The sequence below is a fragment of the Globicephala melas genome, chromosome 6 (genome assembly GCF_963455315.2).
Source record: "Globicephala melas chromosome 6, mGloMel1.2, whole genome shotgun sequence".
NCBI classification, from domain to species: domain Eukaryota; kingdom Metazoa; phylum Chordata; class Mammalia; order Artiodactyla; family Delphinidae; genus Globicephala; species Globicephala melas.
The window spans coordinates 104,430,055-104,442,563 of NC_083319.1; the positions used below are offsets into that span (position 1 = coordinate 104,430,055).

A 12,509-nucleotide genomic window follows, 5' to 3' on the forward strand; every position below is an offset into this window, starting at 1 on the left:
CGTGAGGGGCTGGGGCCGGAACCCGGGGATCCTCACTTTAACAGTCCCTTTACCCCGCAGATGGGCGAGGAAAAGGTCCAGGGCGAAAATCGAGAGCCCCCAGCCACCAGGCGGCCCCCACCGCGCGAACGATTGCTCTGGAAGAGCCTTCCTTGCGCCCCCAATCCCCAGCGCAGCGGCTCCCGGAGGCGGTCGGTGGGCGGGGCTCGGGGCCTTCCCCGCGCGAGGGGACTCCGGGGGGGCCGTGCGGGGCGCGGGGGCCCGCGGCGGCACAAAGAGGCCCGGCCGCGGCACTTTTGAAAAGAGCGAGGAAGTTGATCTGGGCCGGGGCCCAAGGAGTGACGAGGAGGGAGGGAGGGAGGGCGGGCGCACGGGGCCGGGGGCGGCCGCAGCCCTCGCCTCGCCGGCCTCCACGGGAAGCGCGGCGGCGGCATGGGCGGCGGGGCGCGGCGCCCCCAGCCTGCGACCCCGCGGACCCTCCTCTCGGCGCGCCGCCTCCGCAGCCGGGGCTCCGGCGTGACTCCGGCACCGAGCCCCACTCCCGCGGGCGGCGCGTAGGGCGGCTATCGATACGTGCCCTCCCGGGACCCGTCGGCTTCAGCCCGGGTCGCACGGCCGCCGAGCCGCCTCCGGCGGGGCCCTCCCGAGGCCCCGGAGCGGGGACCATGAAAGGTAAGCCCGCTCGCGCGCGGGAGTTCCGAGGCGAGCCCCTGCGGGACCCCTCACCCTGCCCGGGCGCGGTGGGCACCTCTCTCTGAGGGCGGGCGAGGACCGGAGGACTCACCCGGTAGGAAGTGCGTGGGCTTCTCTTTCGTATCCTCCGGAGAAAGGTATTGGGAAGACAGGATGGAGCCCTGAAGTCCAGAGGCAAGGGAGAGGAGAGGGAGGATGCAGAATGTGCTCACCGTCCATTGCTCTTTCCCGAAAAGCCGTTGTAAATCCAGAGAAGTATCTGATCCCTTTAACCTGTCAGCACAGAACGATGTTACCAGCCCAACCTTCTATCAGCATCACCCCGTCCGAGGACCCATCTCAGAGGCTGCTGCGGCCCTCACCTAGCCTTTTGCCCAGCGCCAGGCCCAGGATTCTCCTCCGGGAACTTCCACCCTTTCCCTAGGAGAGACCTGCGGTGTCTGGGTTTCTCAGCCCAGGCCCAGCCCTTCCTGACCTCTGAACCCTGGCTGACCGTCCTCTGACCTCCTGGGCGCAGAGCAGTAGGGGGAGATCAGTGGTGCAGGCCTGAGCTCTCCCCAGGCCAGTGGGCATTACCACAGTGGTCCTTGCAGCCAGTTCTTGGGATGGAAACAAGAACCAAACTTGGTCCCTGATGCTCATCCCCGGGCCTGGTTTACTCGAGGCCCGGGAGAGTGCACCCCTGGTCTTCACCGTCATTCTCAGGCTAAGGGAGAAACAGGCTTTGGAGTCATACTGTGGGGCAGAGAACTTCGGGGTTTTGATGCTCCCTCACCTGCTTTACGATAATCCTTCAGATAGCTTAACTGAATGTTGCAACGGTAAAGGACTTCCGGGGTCATCTGCAGGGCTTTCCGCTGTGCCGTCAGGTGGCGTTGGCGTTGGCGAAGCCGCTTCATTTGCATAGAAGGGTTTGAGGGTTCCTGTGAAGAAAAGGCTCCACGGGTAAACCTCTGATGGATCACAGCCTCCATGTTGTATAGTTGCGGAAACTGAGGCCCAAGCAGGTAGGACCAGCCTCATGGGTGTGTCACCTGTGCAGTCCCCCAGGGGCCCAGGGCACCACATGAGGTTCAGTGCTCTGCTGTCGCTGTCTGGAAACTATTAATAATTTTTTAACAAGGGAGCCCAGCAGTTTTATTTTGCACTGGGCCCCGCAAATTACATTGCTGAGACTGTGGATGAGAGAAGGGACTTGCTTGAGATTCACAGCTCGTCAGGGGGACCGGCCCAGGGCTCCTGACTTCCAGGCCGGTGTGCTTGCTGATGCATACATCCCTCTTCCTTCCCTCCGGCCTCTGGTCCCTCTGTCTGTGCTTCCCGGTGGCCTCACCACGTCTTGATCTATCTGGGACGAGGCAAGCAAGTTATCATCAGCCCCAGGGAGTTCCCTTAGCAGCAGAGAGGAGCCTCACTCACCAGGTTCCTGCTCTCAGCTACCACATCTGTGCAGTGTCCTGTGCCCAGGCAGCGGTCCTGGGGCAGGTCATTACCAGAAGCCTCTGGAAAGGTCTGAGGCCACATCTCACCACAGGCTTGGGGCCCACGCCGCTCTGGACCTTGATGGTGATGGTAAGAGGCTGCACATTCTCAGAGTGGTTTGGCTCCGCCAACTTTCCAGAAGAGCTCTTTGGGGGAAAACAGACCGGGGAAAAGCCAGGCAGGGCCGAAGTCCCCTGAAACGGAGGAGACACCCAGCTCCCGGGAAGGGAGTCAGGAACACACGGCCCGCCTTTCTGAAACTCAGCGAGGCAATGCGACTCCTCTAAGCTGCGGAGGAAGGAGCTGGTGTGAACAGGTATTGAGAGGAGGTCTGTGAGGAGGACCGGCTGAAGCAGGTCGTCGGGTCCCAGCGTCTTCCTGGCCTGCTGACTGGGAGGCTATGGGCTCTGAGCAAGAAACCCAAGTCCTGCCCCTCTCCCTCCTTTTCCCTCAGACGGCAGCCTCACCGCCACCTGGGGCCGAATTCCTGTCCGCTGACGCCTTCAGGGCAGCTCTTGTGTGTTTTTCCTCCACTTTTGGGAAACCTTCTAGGATCTTCCATAACCTCCCAGGGCCCGGGCCGCAGAGCTGCGGGGAAGGCGGGGTTGATTCCCAGCCCACCTCCCTGCAGGGTCTCCCCTCATCCTCCCCGGGGGCCAGGAAGAGCCACCCCCTCTACCTGAGATGGAAAAGCCAGGGCAGGCAGTCAGTATTTGGCCTTGGGGGCATCTGTGGAGGAATCAGGATTTTTTTTACCCACGTGGAAAAAAATAAAGTGCCCAGAAGAGTGGGCTGCCCCTTCCAGGATGGCCTTCCCCGGGGGAGGCTGGCCTCAGACTGTCCTCCGAGGGCCGCACCAATCTGAGAAGCACATCTGCTGGCAAAGGTTCACTATCCCCGCTCAAAGCAAAACACGGTGATGTTATGTTTTGTGGAGGTTGGCGGGGACGATACTTAAACAAGAAAACAGGTCTGCTAAGGCGCGCTGCCACCAGTGGCCAGGTGCCAGGGTCCGCTCTGCCAGCCAAGCTGTTTCCACCCTGAGGCGCCTCCTGCCCACCTGCCCACTGGCTGGCAGCTGGGCCTCCCAGGCAGCCGCATCTTTTGATGCAAGCAGGGCCCAGCTCCGGGTCCAGCCCCTCTCACACCTGAGGGGCACGCAGCTGCCACCAGCCCCTGGTGATGGGCCCACCTTGGAGCTGCCCACTGGCTTGTCTGGGCCATTAACAGCCACCTGTGGAATTGTTCCCACATCTCCAGCGAGAGGGTCCTGTTGTGAGATCCCCTCCCAGACATGTGAGTCACCCCTCCAGAAGCGGCCTGGTTCCCTGCGAAGATGACTGATTTGAGAGTCAAGGACAGAGGCTCTAGTCCTGGCCCCGCATGAGGCTCTGGTCAGTGTTCCCTCTGTGGGCCTCGTTCCCTGCTGGGTGGTCCCTGAGAACCATCTTGCTCTGATGCACTGTGACTCAGCCCAGGAGCTCCGGGCCTGAGAGCCACGTAGGGAGCAGAAGTGACTTGGTAAAGAGATGCTTGGAAGTGGGCCTACCTCATGGGCCACTATGTCCCTGGGAGACTTGGCCTCAGCTGCCATGGACGGGCAGAGCCACACCCTGCTGTTCCCCAAACCTGGGGGAAATGACCCCTCCCCACGGAATCGGGGAGCAGTGCCTACAGCCCACAGGCAAAGGGCGGGCAGGAGAGCAGGGGGTCTCAGAAAACAGCAGTGTGATCCTAGGAAAATCTACCTCTTGCAACTTGGCAGGGGGGATATATCCACTCATGAATGTGCAGACTGCGTCCCTTTTGGAAGCCTGACCTCCATCCCCAGACCTCGGGACACTGGAGGGGGCCTGCGACTAGAAGGGGCCGACACAGCAAAGGTGCACAGAGCCAATAAGTGGCCTGATGCGGACGAGGGGTGCCCTGGGGCTCAGATGTTGGAGATCAGCTCCAAACAGACAGACAGACAAACACACATACACACGCATGCGCGCGTATGCACACACACAAGCTGGTTACCTTGCCATCCAGCTGGGGTGATTTTAATATCTGAAGACTCCCACCTAAAACTAATTTGGGAGCGAGGACAAAGAATTCTAGTTCTCAATAGATGTTGGTGGACAGCTTGGCAGTTTTCGTGAAGGACAGGCAGCTGTGCTGGGTGTTACAAGTACAGAGTTGGCAAGTACAGCAGCATGATGGACCGTGTCACTCATATATTCACTGTCTGTGTTTTGATCATGTTTAATTTAGTGTGTGTGTGTGTGTGTGGTGAGCACGGAGCCCAAGGTTGAGCCTAGCCCTGTCACACACCAGCTTTGTCACTTTGTAACTATGATGAAGTCATTGGTGCTCCTTGGCCCTCAGTCTCATCTGCAAGTAGACTGTGTGTTCTTTGAAGTTCTTTCCAGCTCTGACATTCTCCTCGAATGTTTTTCCTTTTGTGAGGGTATGTATATTTCTTTCTTTCTTTTTTTTTTTTTTTTTTTTTTTTTTTGCGGTACGCGGGCCTCTCACTGCTGTGGCCTCTCCCGTTGCGGAGCACAGGCTCCGGACGCGCAGGCTCAGTGGCCATGGCTCACGGGCCCAGCCGCTCCGCGGCATGTGGGATCTTCCCGGACCGGGACACGAACCCATGCCCCCTGCATCGGCAGGCGGACTCTCAACCACTGCGCCACCAGGGAAGCCCGGTATGTATATTTCTATCTAACTGTCTATCTATCCTCAGTTTTCCCCCAGACTAAGACTGTAATGCCCACAGGGTAGTATCCAAGTGTGAGTTTCATGAGTGTGAGGACCCTGGCTGCCTTTTTCTTGTCTCACTCTTGCACAAGGCCTGGCACTTAGGAGGTGTCCATTATATTTGTTCAGTGGTTACATCTGAGTCCCCCACTGGGCTGAAGTCCTTAAAGGCAAGGACACCCCATGATGTCCCCAGAACCTAACACAGGTATTTGGTAAAGATTCATGCTTCTATTTAACCAGGATTTTTTTTTTTTTTTACCAACTGCCAAGTGCCCGGGCTTGTGTGTCTATGTCTGTCTAACGGCCAAAAAAGATGCAGAGAAGGGCTTAGAGTTTGGACACTGTCCTTTCTCTCCAGGAGCGCACCCTTTCCTGGGACACTTACGACTTGTGCCCAAATCATTCAAAAAAAGTCTGAAAGTGGTAAGTGCATAAGAGAGGTCCCAAGGAGAGAGTTTGGGTGTTATTGGTCCTTTTCTCGTCTCTCCTCCTTTGCTGCTCCACCTCTGGAAGAGTCTGTGGTCTCAGCCGTGGACTCCCATTCATTGAACAGTCCCACCTAGTCTCAAGGATGTGATACACGGGACAGGCTGGTGATACCGGATTTAATCCTCTGAGCCCCAGACCCTTACCCGACAGTGTCCTAAACGTCTAGCTGGAGACCTGCAGACACTCCTTTAAGGTGCAGATGGGATGCCTTCACATCCAACCGAACCCAGGTTAAATAGTGGTTATTCTGGGATGTTGCCTCACACCTTTCAGTCAGCAAACATGTATCAATACCTACTTTGGGGGAGGAAGCGGCTAGTCTAAAGGGGAGCAAGGATGCCCTCCGGTGGAGACAAAACATACACACTTGAGAACCAGGGCTTCCCTGGTGGCGCAGTGGTTTGAGAGTCCGCCTGCCGAGGCAGGGGAGCGGCTGGGCCCGTGAGCCATGGCCGCTGAGCCTGCGCGTCCGAAGCCTGTGCTCTGCAATGGGAGAGGCCACAACAGTGAGAGGCCCGCGTACCGCAAAAAAAAAAAAAAAAAAAAAAAGAAGAGAACCAAGTAAGCAAGGGGGATGATGTGAGGAACCAGGGAGTGGTATATACAGTAGATTGCATAGGAATCCCCAGAAAGAAAGAGCCTTTTAAGTTGGGGCAGGTCGGGAAGGCTTTAGGGAGGAGGAGAGGGTGAACAAGATTTGGATGGGGTCATCCAAGAGACAGCAGGAGCAGGAAGCATGTTGGTGAAAGCTGGGCACTGTCATTGGGTGTGTTCACCGGTGATGGGAGAGAGATTTGCCTGGAGACTGAGGGTTGGCAGAGAAATGCAGGGAGCCACAGGACCGGGAGGCCGTGAGTGCCACGCCAAGGACTCCAGCTGTGTCCTGTTGACTCCTGTTGACTTTGGAGAAGCCCTAGAAGGGTTTGTCAGGAGATGGCCTGGTTGCTACTTCTCTAATGCCCTTCCCGCATGTTGGGAAATCTCTACTTTCAGAGAAAGCAATGAGGGAAGAAGAAAATGAACCTGTAACAGAGCCAAGAGGAGCGGTTGGGGACACCGGGGGAGAAGGAGGATGTAATGTAATGGAAACCAAGAGGAGAAAGTTCCAAGAAGGACAAAATGGTCAACAGTGTGACTGTTGATGGACAGGCTTGGCTAAGGGTTATTTGATTCTGAAAAAAGTAGGCTGCAGAAACCTAGAGGGGAGTGGGTGGGTTTGAAGCAAAGGCACAGGAAGACCTTGTGTTAGAGAAGTTTCAGGAAAAGGGAGCTAAGGAGTTGAAGTAAGAAGCGGGGCCAGGCGTCAATGGTTTTTCAAGGTGGTGCTGGCCTGCCCATTGGAAGGTGGAGGGAGAGAAGAGAAGGGGAGATGGGGGCCAGGGATGAAGGAGATAGGAGTGGCTGAGCTTTGCTGTAGAAAGAAGAAAGGCTAGGACTTCCCTGGTGGTCCAGTGGGTGAGACTCCACGCTCCCAGTGCAGGGAGCCCGGTTCGATCCCTGGTCAGGGAACTAGATCCCACATGCAGCAGCTAAGACCCGGAGCACCCTAAATAAATAAATAAATATTTTTTAAAAAAGAAGAAAAGCTGTCTTTATGGGGGCCCCAGGAAGGATGTAGATATAGGCTCTTTGCATTCCTAGTTGCATTTAATCTTTTTACCATATATCCCCATTATAAAAATTTTGAAAAATTCAGAAAAGGAAAAAAAAAATCGCACTCACCTGAACTCCTACCCCTCAGAGATAACTGACGAGATTTGGAAGAGAGTTCTTCCAGATATCCTTCAGTGTCTATTTGCACATGGATTTTTTTCACATAAGTAAGATTATACTACTAATAACATGGCTTATTCTATGTATGTATTTATAAAATTCAGCAATAGAACCTAGATATCTTCCCTAGGCAGTAAGTACAGATCTGCATTCTTTTTATTGGCTGCATAATATTCCATAGTATGGCTTTACAATAATTTCTTTAACCAATCCCTTATCAATGGGGATTTAAGGTATATACATTTATCCTCAGGTTTATCATAGCACGCAGTGATAATCTTTACATCTCCATCTTTGCCAAGTGGTATACATATTCCCTTAGAAAAAATTCCTAGAAGGGGGTTGCTGAGTGAAAAGGCATGCTCTTTTGAAGTTTGGCTATCATCAAAAAGAACACAAATAACAAATGTTGGTGAGTACATGGAGAAAAGGGAGCCCTTGTGCACTTCTGACAGGAATGTAAATTGGTGCAGCCACTATGGAAAACAGTATGGCCGTTCCTCAAAAAACTAAAAATAGAGCTACCATATGATCCAGAAATTCCACTCCTGGGTATATATCTGAAAAAACCCCACTAATTCAAAAAGATATATGCACCCCAAAGTTCTAACAGCATTATTTACAATAGTCAAGATAAAGAAACAACCTAGGTGTCTTGTCAACAGATGAATGGATAAAGAAGATGTGGTACATATATATATACACATGCACACACACATATATACACAATGGAATATTACTCAGCCATATAAAAGAATGAAACTTTGCCATTTGCAACATGGATGGACTGGGAGGGTATTATGCTGAGTGAAATAAGTCAGAGAGAGACAAATACTGTAATGACATCACTTATATGTGGAATCTAAAAAATACAGCAAACTAGTGACTATAACAAAAAAGAAACAGACTCACAGATATAGAGAACAAGCTAGTGGTTACCAGTGGGGAGAGGGAAGGGGGGAGGGGCAAGACAGGAGTAGGAGATGAAGAGGTACAAGCTACTTGTATAAAACAAGCTACAAAGATATATTGTACAGCACAGGGAATATAGTCAGTGTTTTATAGTAACTATAAATGGAATACAATCTTTAAAGGTTGTGAGTCACTATGCTGTACACCTGTAACTTATATAATATTGTACGTCAACTGTACTTCAGTCGAAAAAAAATGAAGTTTGGAAGTAGAGTCCACACTGTGCTCCCAGGGCACGAGGGCCCATCTCCACACACCCTCATCTACACTGGGTTTAAGGGGTAGGCACCTGGAGGAAGTTAGGGCAAGATGACGAGCTTAAACCTAATGCATTTGATCTTTTCAGAAAGGGAGGTAGTGAGCTCATCTTTGGAGCATGAGGTGGGCTGAGAAGAAGAGGAATAGTGGGTGAGGATGCAGATGGGAAGATCTGACCGGCGACAGAGCCACACCAGTGTCTGACATGCCCCCACGGGGCTGGGTCCCCAGTGCAGTGCAGAGAGAAAGGCCTGGGGAGTCAAAGGCAAAAGGGCCAGGAGAGAAAGCTAAAGGCTCCCGGGAGCCGAAGGTGATCCTGGGGTCCAGACTGACTGCCTGCGAGAAGCAGGAGTATAAAGACTTAGTGCAGGGGATTAGGAAAAACAGCGGGAGAGGGTGCAAGAAGAGAGCTTGCGATCATGCAGACAGAACAGCAGTTAGGTTTACCCCAGAGGATGTGCAGGCTGAGCTGCGGCCAACGTGGAGATGAGACCTACAGATTCCAGGTCAAGGAGGCCTGCGGTCTAGAGACCCAGTGGGCTTTCAACATGTTCCCTCCATTAAAGCTGGTGGCGGGAGACAGGATGAAGAAATCATTGAATCCAGGTGAGGCACTTATCCAGAACAGTATTCCCCAATGTGGGTGCACCTCTGACTGCCAGTTCCATTGGATTTAATAGATCACTGTTTTCAAGAATGGCAAGAAATTCTACGGTGAAATAAGTTTGAGAAACACAGAATTAAACACAGATAGAGATGGGCTTTTTTTGCAGAATTTTTCAAAATTTGTACTATGTTAATGCGAGTCTCGAGAGGGTGATGGGAAACGCAGCATTTTCCAGATTTACTTGATCAAAGAACCCCTTTTCACAAAGAATATTTTGAACTAGTGCTCTGTAGGACGTGTTTTTGAAAACTGAACTTCTTGAAAGTTGGAAATTGGTCCTGAGAGTGACAGGCATTAGGAAAGAGAGAGAAATGACAGCAGCAATTCAAGTGGGATAGAAAAACAATCCTAATAAAAATGGCTGTTGCTACCATTTATCAAGTATTTACTGTGTACCAGGTGCTTTTTGTATGTTGTCTCATTTTCACAGCAGCTCTGTGCAGGAGATGGTATTCTCACTATTTTGCACACAGAGCCCAGAGAGGGGAAGGAGAATCCCCTGCGAGGGAATACATGACTGGAAGTGGTGAAAAGCAGAGAGTGAGGGGTTTGAAGGCCCAGAGGTAACAATCAAGATCAAGAAACTCATGATTCCCACCCCTCCCACCCTACTGGGTTTGTGGGGTTCAGGATCGATGGAGGAGCTGCTGTCTCCAAGAGGAGACCATTGTGTATGTGATGGGGGACGGTTAAGGTCTGTTGTACTGAGTGAATAGCTGGGGTTCTCTTCTGAAATAGAGGTTATACAACCCCTTGAAGGGGTACAGTCATCCCTCTATATCTGCAGGGGATTGGTTCCAGGGTCCCCCACGGATACCAAAATCCAAGGATACTCAAGGCCCTTATATAAAATGGCATGGTATTTGCATATAACCCACACACATCTTCCCATATACTTTAAATCACCTCTAGATTAGTTATTACACCTAGTACACTGTAAATGCCTGTGTAAATGTAAATGGTTGTAAATACACTGTAATTGCTATGTAAATAGTTGCTGGTCACTCAGCAAGTTCAAGTTTTGCTTTTTGGAACTTTCTGGAAAATTCTTTCCAAATATTTTCTAACCGCGGTTGGTTGAATCCGCAGACGTGGAACCCACGAGTACGGGTTGGCATTTGGAGTCGTCGCAGATAACCAGGGGTTGCTACTGGCATTCAGTGGGTCAGAACGCCAGATGTCTGCTCGGCGTGGGTAAATCCTGTCTAATGGAGACCTGTGCCACTCAAATGCCAGGAGTGCCCCAGTTAGAATACTGAGGGCAAGAAAGGGGAGGAAAGTCATTTAGGATAAAGAGGGAGATCGCCCACAACCTCTGTGGTTATAGGAACCGTGGAAGACAGCAGATGCTGGGGGCTGGGGGCTGGCCCTGAGGATACAGGCAGAGGTGGCAGCAAGGAGAGGAAATGCCTGTCCCAAGAGCATCAAATGTGGATTTTAGGAATGAAGGAGCAGAAAAGAGGCGACAGTCACAAGGGAGCAAATCACGACACCTTGCTGAGCAGGAGAATCTGAAAGGGAAGGACCAGATCATCAGAGCAGAGAGGGACAGACTGATTCCCATCCGAATATAAACGTACCCTCAGCGGAAGCCTGTGGGGAGGGGGTCATGGCAGAAGGGTTCCAATGAAAACAGTTTTGCCACCTTAATTATAGCCTTCTCCGACCATAAACTACAATTATTCTGCAACTTTAAATATAGCATTGGCTCCTGAGAAGACTCCGAAAACTTTATTTTTACTGACCCAATTGGCTGTTTTGAAAACCCACTCTGTGAACTCAGTAGAAGATAATCATCAAAATATGTTCCTTGAAGTTCCCAGAGAAAGACCTTTTCTTCAGTTCCTCGAATCTCTCCCCCCTTGCTGACTCTGACGGAAGACTGCAGTCCCTGAAAGGCTAAAGAGTGAATCAACACCGCATGTTCAGTCAACCGAAAGCTGGACTCTGCGACCACAGTTGAGTTAGCAGTTGGTGAACAGGTCGGGGCTATTTTCCACCTCCAGAGGGACAAGTGAACCCGGCTCAGCCCCAGCAGAGCCAGAAGTCATGCCCAGCCATGTGCCGACTCTGGCACCTTCAAATCAAACTCTCTGCAACGTGGCTCTGTGGGAGCTGAGGCTTGAAAAAAGCAAGGGAGTTCCCTTGTGGCGGCCTTTCTGATATTTGAGTTGGAGAATGTGACCATAGGTATGGGAGAAACAGAGGTTCTTTCAAGTCTCTGGTGGTTGCCACTACTTTATGAGTCTGGGCTTGCAGCGCTGTCTTCGAAGGCTAATTTTTTTTTTTTTTTTTAATTCACTGCCTGGAATTTGGGTAGAGATCGCTAGCTGAAGAGTGGGGCCCGGCTATGCCTCCAGTAGGTCATTCATGGGCCTGGCTTCTTCATGACAGGGATGAGAATGCTCCCTCATGACAGCTCCAATCCCCTGGGGCCTCTGGAACAGGGGAGGCCGAAACTGGCTCACAGAGTCTTCGATGTTTGCTACCCAGAGCAGCGGGCTGTCCCAGGCTTGTCTCAAGAGAGGGGTTTTCCTGAATACTTAAGGTTCCAGGCATTACCCTAGCTTTGCCGGTGCCCTTTCCCAAGCCCACCCCCTCCTGTCCCAGTGGCCTTTCTCCTGGAATCAGCAAAATGAAAAAAAAAAAAAAGAAGAGTACACAAAGAGAGACAGAGAGAAGGCAACAGAGGCTACTTCTGCCTTCCTGGAAAGGTGGCCTCTTTTCAGACAACTGTGGCGACATCGTCCACCATTCCAGGCACCTGGCAGCCCACACTGACATGCAGGTGCTTCCCAGTTTTCAGCATGTCAAGAAGTGCTCAGTTTCATGGATGGTTTACGTATGATGCAGGAAGGAACCACAGCCTGATTTGAGAGGGCCATAAACATGTTGGTGGTATTCTAAAGTGATTAACTGGACACATGGAAAAAATTAACCACCACCCCCCCCCCCCAAAACAGGGAGGCCTTTTAGCTTTAGGAGAGGAAAATCATATCCCTTGTTCCAGCTCTGAGAAAGGGAGAGGAAGAAGATGCTAAATTTTGCTGCACCGCCCCCAACCTAGCCTTTCATTCCTTTTCAATCCAGGCATTAGGCCCCTCCCTGTATATTCATTTTAAGTCGCTGCCGCTTTAAGCCTTTGCATCTTCAATGCATCAGAACTCCCCAACACTCCCTAGCCAGGGAGAACTCTAAGAATAAACCATATTTAAACCATATTTTAAATCATTAATTTTTTTTTTTTTTAGTAAAACTGAGCTCTTAATTAAAAGGGCAGAAGTTAACAATTAACTAAGGATGCAGGCCTTCTCAAAAGGTCAGCAAACCCATCTTTTTTGAACACCCACTATGAGGTCAGCCCTGTGCTGAAAGAGGCTGAGGGAAGATTTCCTGACCTCATGGGGATGACAAACCACTGGCAGGC

At 51.7% G+C, this 12,509-nt stretch overlaps 1 protein-coding gene across 2 annotated transcripts in view; it reads left to right on the top strand.

Annotated features, from left to right (window-relative positions):
* The first annotated feature begins 408 nt into the window (after positions 1 to 408).
* The window catches only part of SCARA3 (scavenger receptor class A member 3), a 41,372-nt gene continuing 29,271 nt past the window's right edge, over positions 409 to 12,509 (top strand). The window contains exon 1 of one of the 2 annotated variants that reach the window (XM_060301291.1): positions 409 to 672. In XM_060301291.1, the coding sequence (XP_060157274.1) occupies positions 666 to 672 (7 nt within the window). In that variant the 5' untranslated portion in view covers positions 409 to 665. The remainder of the gene's footprint in view (positions 673 to 12,509) is intronic. The other variant, XM_060301292.2, reaches the window with a different exon arrangement.